This window comes from Gasterosteus aculeatus, chromosome 2 (genome assembly GCF_964276395.1).
Source record: "Gasterosteus aculeatus chromosome 2, fGasAcu3.hap1.1, whole genome shotgun sequence".
NCBI lineage: Eukaryota > Metazoa > Chordata > Actinopteri > Perciformes > Gasterosteidae > Gasterosteus > Gasterosteus aculeatus.
In genome coordinates this window covers 12,934,503-12,957,864 of record NC_135689.1, presented here as the reverse complement: position 1 = coordinate 12,957,864, position 23,362 = coordinate 12,934,503, and the positions used below count along the sequence as shown (strand labels likewise).

The window sequence follows — 23,362 nt, the reverse complement described above, 5'->3', positions numbered from 1 at the left end:
AAAGAACAAATGCACGTGCAAAAGATGGGAGAAAAGTAGATAAGCTCACACATTTGACCACGGTCGATATCAACCGCCCGACGCTGTGCTTGTGTTCTTATGGCAGGTTAGAGCTCAAATCACTAAAACTCTATTCTATTCTCCGCTCACCTTTGACTCGGGTCTGGATAACATCTTCAAAAATGCTAGCGTTATCGACCAGCCGCTTGGCCATGAGGCGCACGGTGTACACCGTCCCAGGTTTGAGCCCGTCAATAACGTGGAACCTTCGAGAAGCATTTACAGCCTCCGATACCAGCCAGTTACCTTCACCTACACAGCCAAGCACAAGAAGTGCACAAGCAGCAAGTCTGTATGAGTATGCATGCTATAGAAAAATCAAGATAGGAAAAGCTCGGCAATAAGTTATTTTAAGCCATGAAACGTATTTGTTATTTTAAACATGATTAGACACGAACATATTTTCAGGCAATCAATGAAAACGTGGAAGTAGCCATGCAGACGCAAGGCTTATTACATATGTTTACATGAAATCTTCCCAGTTGCAACTACGACATGATGCCACTTACAATTGCTATCATTGTTTAGCGGGGCGGGGACAGAAGATTATAGCTTACGGTTATTCATATAAGCCACATAAAGCTCAGAGTCCTGCTGCTCTGTCTCGGCAATCCAGCTGATTTTGGCAAAGGTGTCACTCACATACGAGCTTATGTTCAACAGCGCCGGCACTGGTGAAGAGAAGAAATAGGAGGTGGAAAATAAGGAGGAAAGGAATACGGAGACACGGAGAAAGGGAGAAATAATGCAGGAAAAGAGGTTAGCAGAAGTGAATAGGTTTCCCTGTTGCATGAGAGAAACCCTTCAAGAAGACAGTTCAAAAGGCTGCACTGGGCCCAGGTAATTGAGTCGAGCTGGATTTTGACTCATAAAAGGGTAGATATAGAGATCGTGGGTGGGAGTGACATCTAGTCTTCACTCACTCTTAAGCAAAACTGGCATTTTCCCGAAGCCTCCCCGGCCTGCGCAAATATCAGAATAGATTGAAACTCTATTGTCTCGAGTCCCATTGTTAGCAGAAAGTTGAAGGTACATGAAGATGAGATCACAGGTTTGCTCAACATGTGCAAGTGTGAGCTTTATACCTAAAGAAGGATGAGTGGAATTGTCTGGGATAGAGATGGGAATGGAGAGAGAGCAATTGTAGCCTGAAATGAGAGAGAAGCCTCAGATGTTAGATTCCTGTCAGGTTTAATGCTCTATATTGCGAAACAGGAAGGCTCTACAGACTACACAAAGGCAGGGAAGTGGAAGCAACCAGAAAAACTGGATTAATGGAACAGCACAAGTTAATTGTGACTGATAGTAAACACACCGTTACTGCAGTTGGGTTTGGGTGCACATAAAAAATAAAAGGAAATTGCACATTTAAACTACAATTGTCACATTTGGGACTTTGATCCTGAACTGCTAGTTAGGAAACTAAATCTGTACAACTATAAAAAGAACAACACCTACAACCATGTCTATCTCCACTACTTCTATGCTAGCAAGTCCTGCAGCTGCTGGATACATACTGCTCTGAACAGGGGCCACAGCTGGAGTCGGTGACAAATCTTCAGAGGGATAAAAAGAAAATGAAATACAGCAGAATATTATAGACATATATGGAAAGCCAGCTTTAAGGTTTATAGACCAGGCACAACAGCAAACACACACACACACACACAGACAGATGCATGAACATCCACCCACACAAATATTTTGGTGCTGCATCCCTGCAAAAATTCCCACACAGGTGGATGCCTGCAAGAGTGATCTGCTTTTCTAGTGGTGTTTTAGATTTGGTAGCTTGTAGCTACACCACCAGAAAGCCACACTCTTCTTTCCAATTGCTTACTACTAGTATTGCTATCGCTTAAAAATGCTGTGCGGGGATTTCCCCATGTTTCCTATAGTTTCCGAATGTGTAATTGAAATGATCACTTTTTAAACATGCGTCAACTGATTAACAGATTAAATTACCGCTTGAGTTCAGCTAATGTGTCTGATTTTGGTACAGTGTGTTTTTTTTAAGATGCCCAGAAAACAGGTTCTACATGAATCCCCGGTTACCTGTACAAATGATGATGGCAGACAGTAAAATTTCAGTTTTAAGTTAAGTTTTACTTTTAAGCAAAAAAAGTAGAGTCCAGATAGTTTAACTAAAACTGAAGCTTAAGATTTAGATGATAATTACCCTGACCTCACAGTGTCAGTTGTTATCATAAAATATATGGTTATAGTGGTTTGCATTAAAAATTTGGATGAAATGCCCTTTTAACCCTTGAGATTACATCAGGATTAGGTGTCATCCAGCAGTGAGGTTGCAAAATGCAACAAGTTATTTTGCGTACTGACTGGAAAACAGTACAATACAATTCAAACTTGAATGGTTTATAGTTTAACATGACAGCAAGAAAAACACTTTTTGGATCCGATTAACCTGAACTCAGAGAATACGGAGTTACTGCAGACGTATATAATGCGTGTGACAAACTGTGCGGGTCACCACGCACTGCTGCAGACCATTCCACTCCGATCGCTGGATCCTAAAGGGATTTCAGTGAAGATGAATCGGCCTTTGATCAAAATGTCTCTCCACCTTTTCAAACATTACGTTCTAACTATCAGCAGATGTATCTGCGATGACAACATGGGTTTCAAATTCTGCGCCATGAAGCAAACAATATTATCTCTGAAGGAGCTGGCTATTTCCATCTGACTTAAGAGGTACATTCTTCTCTGTGCTTTTGTCCTGTCCGCAGTCCGCTTTAGCTCTGCTGCCTTGTTATCTCAAGAGACCTGATGGAGAAAAATAGATTTATTTTTTGCTGTGGCTATTAGCTGTTCTCTCTCAGTCTTCCTTGCTCCCTCTTTTCACCCTTTCTTTTAGGATTAGTGTATGTCACTCACCTCAGCCCCTCCTTTCATGACAAGCCTTCTAAAACAAAGAAACGTCGGCTGATACCTCTGTGTCCTGTGTCTCTGTCCTCTTTTAAGCTAGTGTTCATCCCACGCGGATGAGCATTAAAAGCTCACTTGGTCACAAATATGAAATACAAAAAGGCGCACTAACTCAAATGCATTCATTTCTTTCACTGTTACTCCATTACTCCCCATCAAAAGTCTAAATGCATGGTGCCCCTGCGCTGTGCTATTGACATCCACACATCTGCACTGCTGCATTGTGACTAACAGGCCCGGAGGACAGCCCCCCCCCCCCCCTCCTCCCCCCCAAAAGAGGACCGTTTCCTCTCCCCACCGAGCCTCCACTCACCCACATTCACAAACAATGCCTCTAATGGCTCTCAGGCTGGACGTCCGCCTACAACAAGCCTCACAGGCAATATCAGAGTCAGAGAGGAATTAATAACTTTTATTACAGCAAAGCAGAGATTTTCTCATATTTCTTGGGGCTCGATAAGTAATGGAACTTTAAACATCTGGTGAATTCTAGAACCCTCTGTCACTTTTTATGATGCAAGGGTCGTCGTGGCGCAGGGGTAGAGCAGGTGCTCTGGGAACCACAAGGTCGGTGGCACGAGCCCTGGCTGCCCTGTGTCGAAGGGCCCCTGAGCAACACGCCTAACCCCTAATTGCTCCTCGGGCTAAAAATGCAATGTATTGGCTAAATTGAGGGGGGAATTAAGTTCGAACAAAGAACTTAACTAAAACACTGCATTTCTCTGTTTAATGGAAGATACAGAAAGCACACACTAAAGGCATGTATTCAAAAAACTGAATTTTTGGCTTTGGCACCCCCTAGTAGAAAAGCGCAAACACTATTTACCAGATATGAACCTGATCTGTTTGCACTTTTCTGTAAATTATGTAATCATGTGAAATGTGAGCAATAACACTAAAGATGTTTTTTGTTATTAATTCATATGTAGACATTTAAGAAAAGTACCAATTTTCTTTAAAAAAGGTTGTCCTATGTATATTGTATATGTGTACATATATATCTATATATACACATAAATAAGCACATTTGCTTTGTTCTGAAAACAAAAGCAAATATTCAATGAAAAAAAACGTAAATGATGTTATGATCGTATACAATGGACACTATAGATTTTAGTCTTACCTACTTAAGCTTCTAAAAAAGATTTAGCATGTAGTGGTTCAAAACTATAGCTAACTATAGAGTACAGCTAACTAGAACTTTTTAACTTTCTGAATATAATCAGAGATGCCAAAGCAGAGGTTGTATTCTCTGAATTTCATCAGCTCATTAATTTGCTCAGTGAGACCGGGCCTGTGGCGGAAATGGATGACACCCTAAACAACAACCTGATGAAGACTCAAGGTCATTAGAGGACCGTGTGACAGAACATCCCCATGATTTATCAACTCTATTCGACTGCATAAGAAATCATGTGGAGCCGCTGACAGGAAATACAGAGGAGCTGAACTGGAGGTCCATGTTTAATTTATAACAAGACCGGAACTACTTACAATAAAGCTGTATACATTATCAGAGAAAAGACTGGACGTTGCACCATGATGTTTTGTATGATGAATCAGTTGTTAAAACGAGTCCCAACCTCTGACATTCACTTTCCATGGATTGCAATAAGTGAAAAATGTGCAAACCATTCAAAGCAGGGGTTGCAGTGAAATATGACAATCCTTGCATTCACTTCTTTTGTAAAATGTTGCCTAAAAGATCTTTAAGGAGGAATTTCACCCGCAAAATGTCTTTTACAAATCAATTACTCAACTTTTTCCTGAATGCATATAAAAAAACAATTAATTAAATAATTAGTGTGCAGGTTTAACAACTCCGGCAAGTCTTGATGAAATATTCTTTATAACTTGATCATAATACTTAATTAATACATAATTAGTTTTCTTAATTCAGCTGCATTCACGAGATGGAGGTTTCCTTTGTGCTTTTATTAAACTGCAGATGTTCTGTGAAACATGAAGGTTATCGGTAATGACAGGCGTACCCTCTCTCTTAAACGTTTTTGACAATATTATCTTAAAATCAACAGCTTTCTGAGATGAATCAATGTTGTGGAGGAGAAATAAAATCAAGATCACCAAATGACAAATTTAACAACAACTAACAACTACGCTCACGTCATTGTCTTTCTGGCAATGTTTTAAATGCATTTTGTGCATGTTTACATCATGACAGCTATTCATGTTGTGGTAATCTTTTTTTTCAATTTTCACAGCTATGCAGATGGCACATGATTATAGATTTCAGAAGAGCCAAATTAACAAACTGCCTTAATCCCACTCACATCCTGCTTTTCTGCAATCAAAAACTATCTATGGCTGAAAACAAGGCTCCTCGTGACTAAAGCGACACTCTCTTTAGGAGTCTTGACTGTCTGGTTCCCCACATCAGTGTCCTTTGTCTTTGAATATGAACTAACCTTTATATCAGCAGTGGCCAAAACAGTATTCTCTCATCTAGTCAACCGTGTGCGTAAGCCAACATCTCAGACAATGTGATAAATACTGCCAGGGTACAAGCACTCCAATACTAGCAAGATGCCACAAATTGTGATTCATTATTTTATCTCAAGTAGAACATTTTTAACATTTAAAATGTCTTCAAAAAGGACATTAAGGGGGCAATAAAAATATCCGTAATTCTGCTGCTAAACATCAAAACAAAACTATAAAGAGGAAGCACAGCACTCCAGTTCTAGACGGGCTACAAAGCTCCCGCTATTGGTTAAGAACTGCCCAAGAGAAAGTCCTCTAGTTTGCATAGAAAGCTCTAAATGCTTTAGGACCAGCCTCTACTGCAGACCCCCTGTGGTTTTATGTGACTTCAGGTTCACTTGAATCCTTAGATGTTCTCAACCACGGTTACATTTATCCTGGAGAGGCACCTTTTTATATGCAAACTATTGGAAAGCATTCACAAAGGAGTTTGGGAAGCAATCACACTGAGCCTTTTAAAGCATCAGCTTGAAACATGACTCATGAACCTTTTTCACTTAGATGCCTTAGTATCTTATCTTGTAATAATCAAGCCTGATGTTATGCTGTGCTCGTTCCATCGCTACATTGTCATCTTCCTTTGTGAGAAGGGCACAATTTAAACATCCTATTACCATTTTGAGAAAAAAAAAAGAAAAGAATGTGTAGCAAAGAGACTGATGGAAAGACCAGCATCTTATTCTATATATGTTGATGAATGAAACTGTCTTTTACACAGTGTGGGCGTAGCTCCAAAAGCACAAGTTCTACAAAGACTCTTTACCAATAAAGAGATTTGTCCATACGGCACAAGTTTGTTTCACCACCTTTACGTAAAAAACAAAGGGCAAGCTCACCCAGATGACACCCTCAGCACAACTACTCTAAATCACTATTACTCCCACTTTCTATGAATAATTACATTGTCCAGTCAACTACCATCTAGTTTCCTGTAAAAAAAAACACTCACATGCTGCAGTAGGTGGAGTTCTGCTCTCCTGCGCCAGTGGAGGCCCACAGCCGGCTCGGGTGCAGGCTTGGAGATGGAAGCGGTAGAGGCTTCCCTCCTCGAGACCCCAGAGCTGCCACTGGGTGGTGTCAGCCCCAGTGATGTTTGTCTCCTGGGAGACAACCACCTCCAGTGTGGTCTCATTAACTATAGAGGAAGGGGGGGAAAGATGTCAGGTCAGTTCACCAGGCATGAGTGAGCCTACGGCGGACACACGCACACACACACGTGCAGTGGAGGTCCTCACCGCTGGCGCACGTTGTATGTTAATGGTGCACAACTGTAATGAGGGTCAATGGTTGAGGGAGGGGGAGATGAGGAGATGTCATGCTAGCTCAGGCGGGAAGTGAGTGTAGCTGATACGTGTCTTGACAGGTGAGCCGGGGAGGAATACATTACGAGGAAACGGGAAGGGGAGATGAAAGGCGCAGATAGAGAGCTCAAGAGAGTGTGTGTGTGTGTGTGGGGGGGGGGGGGTTAACAAGTGGCAATCAGGGAGAAGAGGAAGGTGGAGGAAGAAAGACCTTAGTGTACATAATGAAGGAAAAGCTCAAAGGACTTTGTGTAAAAGGAAGGGAAAAATCACAGGGGGAAAAAAGAAAACAAAAGCAAGCAATAAACATGGGCGACACGGAGATGGAAAACAGAGGAGCAGGAATCACACGCAGCGTGATAGTGTGTCACCAGATTTGCATCGTAGATCAAGATAGCTTGTGCAGACTGTAGAAAGCGTCACACTTATCCTGAAACGCCCCCCACGTTTATGCCATTACTGTGCCAACGCAGGACACAACCGAATATGTGCCGAGCCTGTGATGCCGCGTCGGAATATTTCATAGATGTCGCGTATTTCTGCTAAATATCAACAGAGTTATTACAGAGTGGTTGCAATGACTCAACTGGATGTGTATAGCAAATAGCACGTAATAGAGTTGAAATGAAAATAAAATCAGAGATCTGCCTGAATTACAAGGTGAATCAATTCAAACCCCAAATCCTCCAACACCTACAGGCTGCATTGTGTGGAAATATGATGGTAAAGTCTGATCTGATACGGGAGGAAAAAAGGAAAAGGTGGACAGAGTGTATCGAAGTGCTGGCCAGACTCCGTGGGTTGCTGGCGGAGGCGGCAAAGGGCGGTCTCTGCTTTCACATTTTACACAAAAGATTTCATAAATGTCAGCCAACGAGAGTGTAGGCTTTGAAAACAGTGCGCAATGAAAAGCCCCTCACTCACTTGTTCACTCTAAATGTTCTCAAGTATAAAGAGTGTTTTCCATTGCAAGATGAAATCCTTCTTAGTGATGAATGCCAAATAAATGAGAATAAGAGGCACAAACCGCACTGACTCAAATGATCCTTTTGGCAGAGAAAATGCGGTCCAGGAGGGTACCAGATAAGAAACGCAGAGGAAGGAATCTGAATTGCCCAGTTGGACTGTTGCAGACCATTGTGAAGCTTTCAGTGTTAAACAGTGCAACCTAGTGTCTGGCACGGTAACACAAAAGAGGACAGCAAAAGGGCAGATCATTGTGTGTGTCGTGTGCTTTTCAGGTTTATCCATAGAACACGAAGACTCAACGATAAGCTGTCACATCCCAGATGCACCAGCTCCACCCTTCCTCCCTCTCTACATCTATCTATTCTCACACACTCACACTTCACCCACGCACTGAGCTACAGCACGGAGACGTGCATTAATGTAGAACCTCACACAGGGCCAGAGGTCTGCACTGTGTAAGTCAATGACTAATTAGCCGAACACCAGCGCGCTCGTGTGTGTGTGTGTGTGTGTGTGTGTGTGTGTACGTACCGAGGTGGTGCTGCAGGAGATAACCAGTGAGGATGCCGTTCGTCTCCCGCGGTGGGGCCCACACCAGCAAAACGGAGTCCTTCTGCGCGTTGGAGGCAGTCAGAATGGGCACCTGCTCTGGAGCTGTGAAAAAGGCCGTGATGTTAATGTTTCCACCGCATACACATGTTTTTCTCGAGCAACTTATTCATGTTGGGGTGATTACACATTGTATCCAAGCGCCAGTTTGTTTTCCGGTCATATCCAAATAACTGAGGATTTATAAAAGTGTCTTTTCGAGCTGGATATTCATTCCGTGTTCTTTTCACAGATGAAAAACACATTGGAGGTATTAACATGAAAATGCACCTTTGATGACTCCTTTCTTTAAAAATACTTTTGAATTGTGTTGTATTTTGTATTGTATTGTTTTTCCTACAACATTTTGATTTGATTCTTGTTAAATTACTAAATGATGATGTTAAATGATGTGTTTTTCGTCTTTATTTATTTCGTCTCTTGTGCTCCCATGTAAATTCCTTTTCTCGTTCTTCTCATTTCCCGAGTCAATTCCAATGTCCACCACATTACAGCTCTATCCTTCTGCTTGAGGATTTTTTGTTATAGTCCAGCGTGTGCGTTATTATGAAGGCTCACCTCCCTCTGGAGTGTTGAAGGTGACAGGATCACTGTTGGGCCCATTGCCCTTCTTGTTGAAAACATTGACAGTGAGCATGTACTCTGAGAACGGTTCAAGGCCCGGCACGATGGCAAGAGTCCTCTTCCCAGGGAAAGAAAGTGTTTTGCGGTCATCCAAAATCTTGTTGGGCTCCAACCAACTTCGTTTCCTCAACCAGTGAACCTGTGAGAGGGAAATGATGGCAAACGGGGATGAAGGACACATTTGAACAGATTGCACACAGCGGATGGAAGGAAGAGAAAGACAGAGACAGACAGAAAACGTTGAGGAGCGGCAATTCATTCCTGGCATTCCTTTTTAATGAGGCAGATGTGAGAAATAAAGCATCGTATTTGAACTGTGAATCTGAGACATGGCTCTTTTTTTTTTTTACCAATCACTTCAAACAAAAGTACCAACTCATTTCAATCACGTTGTCACCGTCTTACTCCCAAAACGGAGACGCCTCCGTGTGTACATGCAGAAATCTCATTGTTGAGGTTGTGTAACACTGAAGACAGATCCGTGAAAGGAGGTGAAGTCTGCAAGCATCTATTAAAATGAGCTCCAGAATAATGATCATGTCAAGAAAACGTGCTGTTTAGGGTGTTCATGTCATTCAGAGACTTCAACAAAGTCTGGAAGAAACCTGTTTTTTCTAAGACCATATTAAAACTTACATCGTATCCTCCTAGATGACCTCTCACTGTGGCAGGTGGAGCCGGGGTCCAGCTAACTCTGAGGACGGTGGTGTTGATCACCTCCACTGCTACGTCCCGTGGTGCTGCAGTCGGGACTAAACCACACGTCGAGGAAGGTCAGGAGTAAAGAACAAATTGCAAACAACAGGTTACCTTTGCCAAAACTTTTTAACACTACAGCAAAAAATTTATAAAGAAAGGAAACAAAATGAAAAAAATGCTTGCGGGCACGGTAAGGGAAGTATCCTTTAAGAAAAAAACAGCCTAATTTGATAGTCGGAGCTGTTTTAGGAGGAAAGGGTCGTGGTCGCTGCTTGGTTCAGCAGTAGATGAAAACAGTGGTGCTGGTAGATCAGCACATACAGGCACGATCACAAACTCCAAATGAGGAAGTCTTTTTTTCTTATTTTCAGTAGGGACAAATACAACACCAATTATGGGACGAAAAAGCTCTCGATATTTTCTGCTCTACGTGCTACTGAAAAGTAAAGTGGAGGTAAGAGAAGGACGGCAAGAGGGAAAACGGTCACTGGGCTTCAAAAGGTCTACACCGAGAAGTGTGTCGTGATGTGTCAAATCTCCCGAGGCTTCTGAGACAGAAGTGGAAATTTGACTTACCATCTGCTCTACAATAGGTTATCTGCTACCTGCTGGGTTTAGAAAAAAGATATTTCTTTCTTTCCTTTTCATAGGGGAGGAAAAGTCACTACAGCACAACCACACGGGGTTAAAAAACCACGAGCAAAAAGGGGGAGAAAGGAAATAACTTAACCTGACACATTCTTCCGCAGACAGTGCCAAAAGATGGCTGAAGACAGTAAGATATGATAACACAGTAAGTCACAAGTGAAACAACAGTACCATGTGCCAGTACCGCCTGGGGAGTTTTAATGAAACAGCAGAGCTGAAGCAAATAAACACGTGTTGAAAGTGTATTTACGACGTGAACACATGCAGTGGAGCAAGTATTAAGTCTGTAACTCACCGTCCTCTCCAGAGTAACCGGTAACGACTTTAGGATCCGGTCCCCAGCCGTGGCTGTTCCTGCTCTGAATTTTGATCTCGAAGGGGATAAAGGTGGACGTGTTCCTCACGACAAAGGAGTGCCTTTTGACCAGATGCTCCTTCCAGACATCTTCCACGCCCAGCTTCCTGTAGCTCACCTTGTACTCAAGGCCTGGGCCATTATGCTCCATAGGCAACAGCGGCTACAACAAGAATGGAAGTATTGATGACTTCAAAATCCGGCTTCCATACTGTAATAGTTTGCAGAGTGCAATCTCACAGACCAATGTGCTTTATCTCTTACCTCCCAGCTAATGTCCAATTGGTGAGGGAGAGGGCCTTGAATTTTGATGTTTTCAGGATTTTTTTCAGGAGCTTTGAAGAAAAGGTGTATAATTATACTGTATGTAATATTTTTGAAAAATGGAAACATGTAATATGAATAATGTGTACAGGTGGATCTGCTACAACTACAACTATTTGCAATTGTAATAATGCAAGTTCTCATTTAATACTTTTAGTATGTTCATATGAGAGCCAAGATGAAGCGTGTGCTGGAGCGAATACATCTCAGACCCAAAAAATAGCTGCACTCCTTACTGCTACAAAATCCTGTGTCGTGTCTAAAGGCCTACCTCTTCACACACAAACGCTCTGCATGCTTGAAAAAGATTTGTTAAAACTTTTTATGCTTTCCCAGTCAACAAATCTCCACAGCAGAACAATGTTAATTAAAGGGAGCGAGCCTCACCAGCAGGAGGTGTTTTGTATCTTTCAGTGGGCTCACTGGGGGGTCCGGGTCCAACAACGTTAACAGCATACACTCTGAACTGGTAGTTAAGGTCTCCTTGCAGGGCAACCTCGGCTGTTGCCTGGTTACCGGCAACTTTCTTTAGCTCCTTCCACCTGCCGGGCTCCCATTGGCTTTCCTCATACTCTACTATGAATTCTGTGCTCATGGAGGAGACAAGACAGAAACGTTCAGTCATCACTGACGAGAAAGCATGCATTACACCACCATGTGTTTCACTTACTTACTTGATTACGTTAGCTAAGTTTTTAGCGTAATGTTTGTTGTTTTTTGTTGTTTTACTAGTTGGCTTAATTGCTTCCAGCCTTTCTGTTAAGCTAGGCTCCTTGTTCTACGTAACACGTTCCGCAACAAATAGCAGACATGCTGGCTTTTAATCAGGAGATGGTGGAGACCAAAAACAGAGCTAAAAGCTGAGTTATGGGGATATTGGACAGGTTGCCAGAAACATGATTAAAATATGTAATACTGTTACTGCCCAACTTCTGAATCTGTAAAGGAGCAGCCATTGTTTAATACATTCTCCAGGTCAACTTCTACTTCTAGTAACGCTGTGTCGATGTTCAATTACATTAAACAAATATTATAACACACATACAACTGGTGCTGAGCCAAACTGATGCATTCCTTAAAAAAGAGCTAGCCTTAAAACTGAGAAGATATTTAATTTTAAAAAATCACATTAATGCATATTTCATCATACCAAGATCTTCTTAAGGCACGTCCATTCTAATTTGTGATTGTAGATAACTTCCAAGCTAAAAGACACTACAAGGACACATTTATCGTTTGATGTTAATTCCTATCATCCTAACTTCCAAAAGTGAAATGAGTCCCTTTTTGAAGCATAAATGAGACACAAGCTTCCATGCCAGGATCCTGAGGACGTTGCTACTATTTACAGCCACCCCTTGCTAAAGAACTTTAGTTAGCGCAGCAGCAGAGTCTGTTATTGTGATTTGTGATGTACAGTCACTCCTTGAAAATGTGGTATATTTGTTTATTTGTCACCTCTTTCAGACCTCAGACCTTCTTCTTCTGCATTAACTTCCTACCTGTTACAGAGCTGTTGTGGTCACTTCCAGGTACCCAAGACAGGCAAACATTTCTCTGACTCTTTAGTTCCAAAATCTCTAAGTTTTTTGGAGCATCAGGAACGTCTGCAACACAGTATACATGTACAAAATTAAGTGTCAAATTAACACACAAAATGACATCCAGACAAAACATCCATCATTTTTAATTCAAAGAATCCATAATGACTAATGAATTACACCGTCTGCTATATTATGTACTAAACCATCTTACCCAGTACAGTGAGTAGTGCAGTGGCATTGTCCTCGTCTAGGATGGTCCTGGCAATGCACATGTAGCTTCCCTGATCGTCCAGGTTCACACTCATGATCTGTAGCATGCCATCGCTTACATGAAAGAATCTGTTCATGTAAGAGCAATCGTCAGTACACAACTGTGATATCAATCAAATCAGGTTCTCAGTGGGCATAGACAGTCCATGTGCCAAAGCTGCACAATTCTCTTGTTGATTTCCTTCTTCTTAATCAGGATCATCATCAAATGTGTGCAATGACCTGAACTTGATGACCTGAATGAACTTTCCAACAGCTGTTACTAAAACTGTGGCTTTTCTTTTTGATAGCGGACCATAACCGGGCATGAAATACATAACATCCTTGGCAGAGGCAATCAGTACATTCATTAAGCAGACCAAAGACTACCAGAATCCCCTGTTGTTGACCCTCTACTGAGCAGGATAAGGCAAAGCTTTGGGGATTTTTCATGCTTTTTTTCCTTTCACGAGCATTAGCATAAAGATAAAGACAGAACAAAGGCATCTAAAGCAGAAATACACCTGAAAACTAATGGAAACACTATCAGCCCATAGCAACCTACCTGGGATTTTCCTCAGAGGAAAGTGGGATCTCCTCACCATCCTTCCTCCAAACCACTTCAAAGGCATCACGGAGGCTTTTATCAACCTCTGCCTGGCACGTCAACTGGGCTGTGGTCCCACTAATGATCCGCATATCCTGAGGCGGGTGGACTATTTTTGTGGAGTCTAAAGACAAAAAAAGCAAGGGGCAAAAGAACAACAAACAGAAGTTTACAGATAAGATAATAATATTATAAATAATAACTCTTGCATACTTTGACTATTTGAGTCTAACCGTTTTTTGTTATGTGCCAAAAAAAAGCGTAGAATAGATGCAGGTAGAAACATTTCAAAACAAAGACAATGTGTCCTTTTCACTGGTACTTGCTTTAAGAAAGCACAAATGATGTTGCGAAATACCTTTCACATCCAGGATAGCGGCGACGGATGAATTTCCCTCCGTGTTAGAGGCAACACAAAAATATTTCCCGCTGTCGCTTTTTTCGGCACTGAAGATTTTTAAAGATCCGCCGAAATCCGAGAATCGTTCCCCCTTGACGATCTCTAGAGTCTCATCTTTGACCCTTGGAGAGAAAGCCAATTAACCGTGATAAATGAAGCATAGTTATTTTCATTCGAGGTTTACTTGATTTGATAAAATGTTCATTAAAAAAATGTGAAATATCATCTCAAAGACGTATGGTTGTTTAAAAAAATGTCATGACTGCCAGAGATCCTGTTTCCCTTTAGTAGAACTGTAGCAAAGCTGCACTTATTTGAAGGAACAGGAGACGTTTTTCTAATTAAATAGACATAGGTGTCAAAATCTGGAGCAGTGTGGATGAACAACATGACTCACTGCTGTGATTCATTACTGTCAGTGCTCACATCTGTAAACTGCACAGAACGTACTGATACAGAAATGTAAGCTGAAAGAAGAACCCTGAAAAAAAGTCCTGAGGTTCATCTGTCTTAACGCACATGTGGCAGTGAGCTGACAGCATCTGAAAGACCCGTAAAACTGATGTTGCTGATAAACACTCACCAGGAGATGTTGGGTGGTGGAGAGCTGAAAACACTGCAGTTCATGACTACGTCCTTTCCTCGTACCACAGCATACTCTTGAAAGTCCCTTGTCAGTATTCGCGGAGCCATGTCTAAGAGGGGAAGGGAGATTTCAAATGTCAAGCTATTGTGAGGATTCTTTTCCCCCCACAAGAAACAGGGACAGAAGAGCAGATGACTTACAAAACCGATATCGTTCAGATGCAGGCAACACACCTCTTGTAACATTTCAAGAGATATAAGACGTCTTATTGAAGCAGAAGTGATGAAGTGATACAACCTGATTCATGATCCCATTTACATTCTCAATGCCAAGTGGCCTTGGCTGTGTCAAACAAGGCTGCGGAGCTAAAGTGATCAAACTATAAACCAAATCAGTCAATAAAACGGACAATTCTTTTTTTTTTAACTTTCATATTGTTTTGTTGTAGTCTGTGGGTGGAAGGTTTACAGCCCGGGGTGCTGCGGATCTCGTCGTTGTTTGTTGCAGATGATGCGGCCCTGATGACATCTTGGGTCGGTGACCTCCAGCTCTAAGTGGGGCGGTTTGCAACCGTGTGTGAAGCCGGTTCCGGATGACAAAAAGAGAGCCGGGCCGGAAGGCAAAGCTCTCGATCTACCGGCCCATCCCCGTTCCTACCCTCACCTATGGCCATGGAGGACGGGTCAAGGCCGAAAGAACTAAAGGTCGCGGGTACATGCCGTCGAAATGGGCTTCCACATAAGCGTAGCCGGCGTCTCCCTGAGAGACAGGGTGAGGAGCTCAGAAAAAGTGCTCTGTGTGGAACGGAGCCAGTTGAGGTGGTTTGAGTGTCTGGTAAAGACAGCTGGGAAGAGGCCCTGGGAACGACCCAGGAATAGATGGAGAGATTATATCTCCAAACTGGCAACAACCTGATAGGTTGAACACTTTGTTTAACTCCGCTGGGTTTACAATTAAAGGTGAGAAAAACAAGAGAAACTGCTGTTGGATATCACAGATGTGTAAAGAACCGTTACGATCAAGAATGTGCGCTTGCCCTCTAAGCTTCAGGACCTATTTTACATCACAGCGCTCTTAAAGCACCTCTAAATCTGAAGGAACTGTGAAATGCCATTAAGCTAACAACACAGCATTTCCCGCCTGATAAAGTAGCCATTGTATTCATGTTGTCGCTGGCCGTGCACGGTTCAAGTCCTGCTGCAATACTCACTCATGACCATGACGTTAACGTTGGCCAGGATACTGCCGTGAGTGTTGGAGGCTTCACACTGGTAGACAGCACTGTCCTGTGCTCCGGCGTTAAGGAACACCAAAGTGTCATCAAATACTTGCTTGTTGTTGCTCCCAAGGTCATCTGACAACAACAACAACACCACACACACACAACAACATGTCATCAGAGTTCTTTCACAACGACTCGACTAAAGCACAACCAACCATCTCATACGAATACCGTAAGAGACAAAACAGTGTTTGCTTCTTGGGTTTATTAAAGGACTGTAACTACAACTGGTGCCAGTGTGTTCAGGTTAGATTGGGAAACTGTTGATAACATTCCCTTTCAAGGAATCAAGTCCACCGATGAGCTTTGAAGGCGTCAGGTTTCCGTTGTGCGGTTCAAGTTGTGGGAGGTGTGTGTGTGTGTGTGTGTGTGTGTGTGTGACTGCTCGCTGCACTGTCCTCCTTAAAACCACAGCTTGATTTATTCCCCCTCACCTCTGAATAAATCCCCGTTCCTCCTCCACGTTATGTCCGGCGGTGGTTTTCCGCTGACCGAGCACTTGATGTGAACATCAGTCCCAATCACAGTCAGCTGGCTTTGAGGAGGCTCCGTCTCCCACTTTGGCGGATCTGATGAGCGGATGTTAAGAAGATTGGCTTAAGACCAAACTGCCATTCCTCTGTCAACAGCTGGTCTCTTTGAAACAAAAAGCAATAGATGTCAGTTCCTACCTTCCACTATTACATCAAAGTAGTGGACAACCTCTCCAGCCGGGTTTTGGCCTTTACACATGTATTTCCCGCCATCCGACTCATCTACAGAAGATATGAACAACAGCTTTCCAAAGTTGTTCAATTGTGTCCGAAGAGGCAGCTTGTCTCCCATTTTCATCCATTTTACTGTTGGAGTGGGACTACGACATGAAACGACATGTTATGACACGCAGTAGCAGGTGCATACGACAACACATTGCTCATATGTACAGTCACTGTGCTGATACAGCACGCGTACATACTATCCCTGAGGAATGCACTCAAGCTGCAGGTTCTCCCCCTTCAACAGCACCTTCTCCGTCTGAACACCAGAGGGCAGCAACAGGCTGGGTCTTCGCGCTGGGCGGGCTTGAGCTGTGATGAACACAGAGCACAGTCTTCTTCAGTCAAACGTGGACATTTTAATCAACGTTTAGATAAACAATACTAACGATTATAACCAGCTCTCGTCTTGAACCATCTGCTACCTGCAGCTCTTTGCAACATGGAAACCACCCATGCTGCCTGTTCACATAGGATGCAGTTTGATTCATTCTGTGAAGGCATTGATGTGTGAATCACTCACTGGCATTGTCGGCGGCGTCAGTGGACTCGTTGCCAGGTTTCACTGGAAGAAAGACAAAATAATGTGTGAGTGATATTGGTATTGGTAGATTTTCCTGGAGCTTAAACATGACCAGACAAGCAACGATTCTCGGTCTCAATAACGTTTTCTTTTCACCTCTCAGAGATATTTACTTGATATCGCGAGTAACAAGTGGTTACGGCCACACAGACTGTTTTTTGTAAACCTACAGCTCTTCACCACGACGGCCATTTGGGTTTTCTGGACGATGGTGCGTATTTTGGAGAAGTGCGCGAAGCAGCAGTAGTCCGCACGACTGTCGTTCTGTAAGGCATTGGAGAAGTACAGGTTGCCATCGATGCCCATGGAAACCCTCTCATCCTGCTCAATGTGCTTGAGATCTGGAAAAGAGAATATTAAAAGGTATCAATAACATGTTGTCAATGGGGACAGTAGATTCATTTTGCCTGGTAAGAAATCATAAATTGGACAGAACGTCTTAAATGCCCACCAGAGGGTCAGCAGCAAGAGTAAAAAAGTATTTGACCAATAAACTATACTAGAGGTCCTATGACAACAGACTGGAGTGCAGTGTTCACTAGACGTTAATGGAAATGCCCAGAAGGGTTTCCTTGTATAGAGCCAGTGAACTTAAGAGTGCACTGTGTTTGGTTTACATGGAGCCATTATTTAAGCAACGGGTCAGCGGCGCTGTGTGTCACTCCTGGGTCATCCCGTACACAGTCCTTAAGGGTTTCCTTTGACACGCCGCCGTAAGTCTTTGGTTGTTTAGTCAATGCTCTGATTCTTATTACATGGCACTGATGCGAGGTGACAGAAACCTTTTCCTGCTAGTGCTTGTGTGGTGCGTGCTACAAGATCAAAGTATCTTGTAGCATTTTTTAAACTTGTGTAACAATCCCTAAAAAATAAATGCGTGAAGCCGAGACAAAGACATCAAACTTCATTTAATACGGGGATGCTTTTCAAGTTGTTTTCATTCACTCTGCTCCTCGGCCCCGTCCGCCCAAACACCTAAAAGACTGTTTTTTCTCTCTGACATCAGTCAGATTTGTTGGATGTAGCTGAGGAGCTCTTGAGGGCGTTTGGACAGAAAACTCAGCCCCTTTTTGACAAAGCACTTCAACCGCAACCGAGGTGACTTTGTACACAGTAAATTACTTTTCTTTGGCAGAGTCGGGACGAAACTTGTGGGCCTCAAGTGTGTATCTTTCCCCGTGACCGTGTTTTTATTGCCACTGCCACTTCCCTGATGGCCAGTAGAAGGGCTAGAAGACGGCCGCATGCCTTCGAGAAAGCACGACGTGGCACCTGCTCCTTCTTTTCACCTGGGGGAAACTTCAGGTTGTCCTTGACGCTATCCATAATACGCACAATCCCTTAGCGGTTTGCAAGTGTTTCCCTCCCCGTACCTGTACTCGTTCCCCATCAACGTCACAAAAGTTAAAGCACCACTGAGAGGGACCAAACGGCTTGACTGGCCTTTCGATTTTTAATAAAACTTCACCAGCCAACATGCTAATCCAACATTTACATTACGAGCATGAATAGTTGGCTTACCGGACGACATCCAGTAAATCTGCCGTGGGGCCATGCCTTCTGGAGGGTTGCACTCGAGGACAATTGGCTCTCCCTCTTTAACAACAACGGGGAAATTGAACTCCTTAGGAAACTTCGGCATACCTAATAAAACGACGTCACACAAAAGGAAAATCACATCAAGAAAACGTTGAAAGGACATTCACTTATATGTTGACCTAGAAAAGCAACCACCAGCATTTGCCTTGAATACATTGTTTTTATATCTAAAAGATGACTTACTGGGAACTCGAAGTTCAATCTCCTCCGTCATGGCAGTTCCCAGCTCGTTGGAAGCGTAGCATCGGTACTTTCCCTGAAACGCTTGCAGACCCTTGTTGTGGAGCTCGAAGGTGCCACCTGGGTGGTCCGTCGTCACGTAGGGGGGGACAAAGTCTTCACCGTCTTTCGTCCATCTGTATCTGTCGGGGCACAATGTACAGCAGGTTTCCATCAGGCGATGAAATATTCAGAATGTTTTGCATTTTGTTCGTCCTGCATTCAAAACGTTTGTTTCACTTACTCCGGTGGCGGGTTGCCCCTGGCCTCACACCTGATAGTAATTGTGTTGTCAAAGGGAAGGGCCACAATGGGGCCAGATGTGTGAGTTATTATGGTTGGAGGCTGCTCCACTGCAATGTGAAGGGACATAAAAGTGTTAAATGTTACCATTAGTGACAATGTTTCTGTGATAAGATCACACGGCAAAAAAAAAAAAGATATTCCCTGCATTTTGCTATTCTTCTCCCATTGCCCTATAAGCTGTTGAGAAGCACTATAATCCGGACAAATAAAGGTGCCTGAACTAAAACAGCTCACCGGCACTTGAGTGCAATGCCTTCATGGCCCTAAACAAAACACCTCCGCTGCAACGCTTGTGACATTAACAATTCAGTACAAAACAATTGCGTTGGTATTTGTTGAAAAGGCTGTTAACCTTAATATTCAAGCAGAGTGGGCGGCTAAAAAAATGGACCGCACTTCAGACAAATGTCAAAATAGAGAGCGGGATGAAATGAACCATTACAAATTAAGCTACCAGTTCAACTTATAAATATAGGACCAAACAGATTTTGCTTTCCGTTTCAATCAAAACTTGAAATTTGACTTCATATTCACTCGAGATTAAGTTTGATTAAGTAAGCATGTTCGTTATCGCGACACTCATTACATTGTCATTTGGCTGACGCTTTTATCCAAAGCGACTTACAATAATGCTTTTCAACCATAAACACTCGTACCTTCTAGGGGGATGTTGAGGCCTGCGGCCGTGGAGGTCGAGGCCAAAAGCAGAACAAGCTGCAGGCTCCCCACCAACCCCATGTCCCTCCCCGGTGGAGACGGTGGGGATCAGAAAGTGTTGATGATGATCAATTGGCTTGAGACTTGAGACTTTAGATTTGTAAGGCACGGAGGACCTAAAAGAGTAAGGTAACTATTAAAACATGAATATATTTTTATTTGGTGCATATAATCACACTTGAAGAAAACTGGCCACGTCTTAATGTTGCTGACATCCAAGTGGAAGTAAACACAATAGGGATTAAAGTGCTCGACCAAAATTTCACACCAAAATCTGTCAAAACCGTGCACTTTGCAGTGTTTCTCTTTTCGCTCAATTAAAATGCATTAATGATTCTTTCTGTTGTGTTTTGATGGTTTCTTGTCCCATGCTTTGACTCAGGCTAAGAACAATGTTCTTCATGATGTTTTGTAAGTAAATGTAGATTGCTTAAGAGGAATTTATTGAATTTATACAAAAGGCTTAGCACAGCAACCGCTTGCAAATGATGCAAAAAAATCATCATCATATTTCACTAGTCAGAACAATCAAGTCTCAGCCCATTACACATTAATGCACATTAAATATCATGTATATTTTGTCATGTATAAAAAAGTTCTGGCTCAAGGTTAATTTAAAGAACCTGTAATGAAACCTGCATGTAAAATGTCTGAGGAGACTAAAATGAGTTGTCCCTCATGGTTGTGGAGTCAGCGCCCTGGAGATTACCCTTTTGAACTGTGAGGCCTGGCCGGTGGCATTGCACGGCATGCTTGCATTACACCCGACCGGCACAAAGCTGTTGCCTTTTCACAATCGCTAGATCCAAGATGGCAGACTTTAAATTGGTCTAAGCCTGTCAGTGTTTCACGGCTCAGTTCTCACAGTGCTGAAACTGTGGTGGCAGCACTGGCGATGCCAAATGGGTTCACCCTCCTACTAATCCTGCTATCAGGAGAACGAAGGCAGGGAGCTCCGGCAGTCACACTGTCCGCTGCATAACAATGACTGAGGGCTACTCAGGGTTCTTCTAAGGACGCAAAGCTGCATGGGTTCTTAGTGAGAAGGGTTAATGTAGGTTTATGTAGTAGATGCAGGATTAAGCTCCTGGAATTTAGAATCAATTAAACAAATTGAGAGATTGTGGCGATTGAGTATTTTTTGCAGTGAGGACTTTTTTGCGATTATCTTCTACCGGATTGAATGGTTAACAAAGCCGGTGAGATGTTTGTTTCATTCTCATGTTGTAATAAAGCTGTAAGCTTCTCTCATCTCACTGGTGCTATTGTATAATACAATTCACATGGAGATACACACACACACACATGCCCAAATGTGCACTGCCACACATGCACATGCAGCCTTGCATTAGAGACCACCTGCACTACTATTATAGAAGCATGAGTAAAGAAAAGATAAGAAACTACATGAGCGAGTATGTGGAGTCCTTGTTAGATGTGAGGCCCGCAGTCCACCGGTGACATGAGCGCGACCAAAGAGGCAACTTTTATTCATGCGGAGCAAATCCACCGCCTGATGCACGCCCACAGAACCTTGTAAGTGAGGCAGATTAATGCATTTTATTGGGCACGTGGCAATCTGCAAACCTGCCACTTTAATGTCAACCTAACAAACCCGTCAGAGTCCACTTAAAAGGTAAAATCTGTAGAGCGTGAAATGGGGTGGAGTTCCTATGCAAACAGACCGTAAAGCATTTGTTTTGGGAGCCGAGGGATCTATTACCTGAACACATGGCAGATCATGGCCACAAATCCGCAGGGATTGCATTTCCTAAACCAACAGTTGGCCAAGGCGCTAAGAGTGTGACTACTACATGACGAGGCCTAATCCTTGCCAACACACACTGTGTACAACAACCCCCTCCCTTTCTCTAAACTACAGCTAAGTTGAAATATCCTCAGACCAACCAGAACCCCTACAGACCGAATCAAAGTTCTAGCTGCAGAAATTACGCTTTATTCTATTCAAACGCATATACAGTAAATACACAAAGTGACTAATGGCAGCATACTCTTTAAGTAACCAATACTTACTGGCTTTTGAGTCATTCTACATTACAAATCCACCTCAGGCAGAGGCCAAAGTCTGCTGCACTACAAGTCCATAAAAAAAGTTCAGGAAAGGACCAACAAGGGATCATTCCGACAACTCTCTCTGAACTAACATCTCTGACATGTCCTTCCTCCTGAACCTCACGTTGTTCCTCTTGTGGTGCACAGACACGCCTCCCTGCCCGCCCCTCTACTCATGCGGCTAAAGGAGCGACGGGAAACTCACTCAAATGACATATGTCACACGAAAGCCTCTCACTTTGCAAACAGACCCTCTAAGCCTGCGACAATGACTCGGGGCACAGCCGCCACTGCGGGGCGACCCAGTGAGCTCTAAAGAACGGGCCGAGGGGAAGTCTGTGCGTGTCTCTCCCTCTCTTTCTCTCCTTCTCCTTCTCCCTCTCTCTCTTTTTGGATCCCTCCATCCTGCCTCGCACAAACCACGTGCGCCCATTTACACCCAGCTCCGTCCCTATGATTTTAATGCAGTGTGTCTCCATTGTAAAGAGGAGGGAGGCATCTTCTCTCAGAGGACCAGAGCTTTTGTGCACTTTCATTTCCATGCTGTGCTCCGGGGTATTGATAGATGGAGGACATGGGAGAACATGTCTGAAATAGACTGCGCTGTTGATAGCAGGCTAGTAGGGCTTTAAGAATTTGGTTCTTCCTTTTTTCTTTTTTTGCGTGCAGATTTTCATTGTTCAAGCCCAGTTTGTTATCTGAATATAGCCACAGAAATGATTTTGTTAAATTGGTGTTTCCCCTGAAGCTATTTGAATTAAATAAACAATCCTTGCAGAGGTCTGGATGTTATCCATCTGTAATCTCTCAATAGGCATAATTTATATTCCAACCAGTAAAACAGTCACGTGTCTTCAGTGTTGAAGCCAAAAGAAAAGAAGGCTGAAAATATAATGTAACCGATCAATAATTACAAAATATCTTATGGAAACATGTGTTTCAAAGCCTCAGTCGGTTTTCTCTTACAGTTTCTATTTTAAAACTGAACATCTTAGGGTTTGTTTAGACAAAACAAAACATTTGAAAAGGCCCCCTTGAATCCAGAAAAAAAAATGTAAAAAGTGTTTGCGGCTTTCTTATTCAATGACAATTTTTCCCTTCTCTGCGTTTCAAATAAGACAACGAGAATATGCAATGCATTAACATGCATTAAAATATAAACATAAAATACATACATTTTCAGGGGCCTGTACTCTTGACTTTAGCATTGTGGTTGTTAAATTGCCATGAATGTTAAACAAACCAAAAGCCAGCATAATTTGTGGGTTCCGACTTCACGTCTCCATCGACGTCTCACCCTCCTGTGGTGAGTAACAGCAAAGGTGTCCCTGCCCCGAGCCTTTGTCATGACGCATTTCCTCCCCAAACAGATCCCTTAGATTATTTTTCTTCTGTCTTTCTGCAC

General features: G+C 42.9%; 1 protein-coding gene across 10 annotated transcripts in view; it reads right to left on the bottom strand.

Moving 5' to 3' along the window:
* Positions 1-23,362, bottom strand: part of chl1a (cell adhesion molecule L1-like a) — a 39,355-nt gene that overhangs the window by 5,115 nt on the left and 10,878 nt on the right. For 2 of the 10 annotated variants that reach the window (XM_078083580.1, XM_078083584.1), the window contains exons 1-27: positions 21,919-22,102; positions 19,824-20,000; positions 19,106-19,214; positions 18,826-19,004; positions 18,565-18,687; positions 17,214-17,384; positions 16,984-17,025; positions 16,661-16,772; positions 16,377-16,558; positions 16,140-16,274; positions 15,634-15,777; positions 14,421-14,532; positions 13,796-13,959; positions 13,396-13,561; positions 12,793-12,920; positions 12,540-12,644; positions 11,425-11,622; positions 10,978-11,048; positions 10,654-10,876; positions 9,648-9,763; positions 8,946-9,150; positions 8,310-8,432; positions 6,458-6,643; positions 1,578-1,616; positions 1,146-1,208; positions 618-731; positions 151-312 (exon numbers count right to left, since the gene is read on the bottom strand). In XM_078083580.1, coding sequence (XP_077939706.1) covers positions 151-312; positions 618-731; positions 1,146-1,208; positions 1,578-1,616; positions 6,458-6,643; positions 8,310-8,432; positions 8,946-9,150; positions 9,648-9,763; positions 10,654-10,876; positions 10,978-11,048; positions 11,425-11,622; positions 12,540-12,644; positions 12,793-12,920; positions 13,396-13,561; positions 13,796-13,959; positions 14,421-14,532; positions 15,634-15,777; positions 16,140-16,274; positions 16,377-16,558; positions 16,661-16,772; positions 16,984-17,025; positions 17,214-17,384; positions 18,565-18,687; positions 18,826-19,004; positions 19,106-19,214; positions 19,824-19,905 — 3,454 coding nt within the window. In that variant the 5' untranslated portion in view covers positions 19,906-20,000; positions 21,919-22,102. Of the gene's footprint in view, positions 1-150; positions 313-617; positions 732-1,145; positions 1,209-1,577; positions 1,617-6,457; positions 6,644-8,309; positions 8,433-8,945; positions 9,151-9,647; positions 9,764-10,653; positions 10,877-10,977; positions 11,049-11,424; positions 11,623-12,539; positions 12,645-12,792; positions 12,921-13,395; positions 13,562-13,795; positions 13,960-14,420; positions 14,533-15,633; positions 15,778-16,139; positions 16,275-16,376; positions 16,559-16,660; positions 16,773-16,885; positions 16,908-16,983; positions 17,026-17,213; positions 17,385-18,564; positions 18,688-18,825; positions 19,005-19,105; positions 19,215-19,823; positions 20,001-21,918; positions 22,323-23,362 lie in introns of those variants that run through there. The other 8 variants (XM_078083594.1, XM_078083602.1, XM_078083582.1 and 5 more) reach the window with 7 other exon arrangements.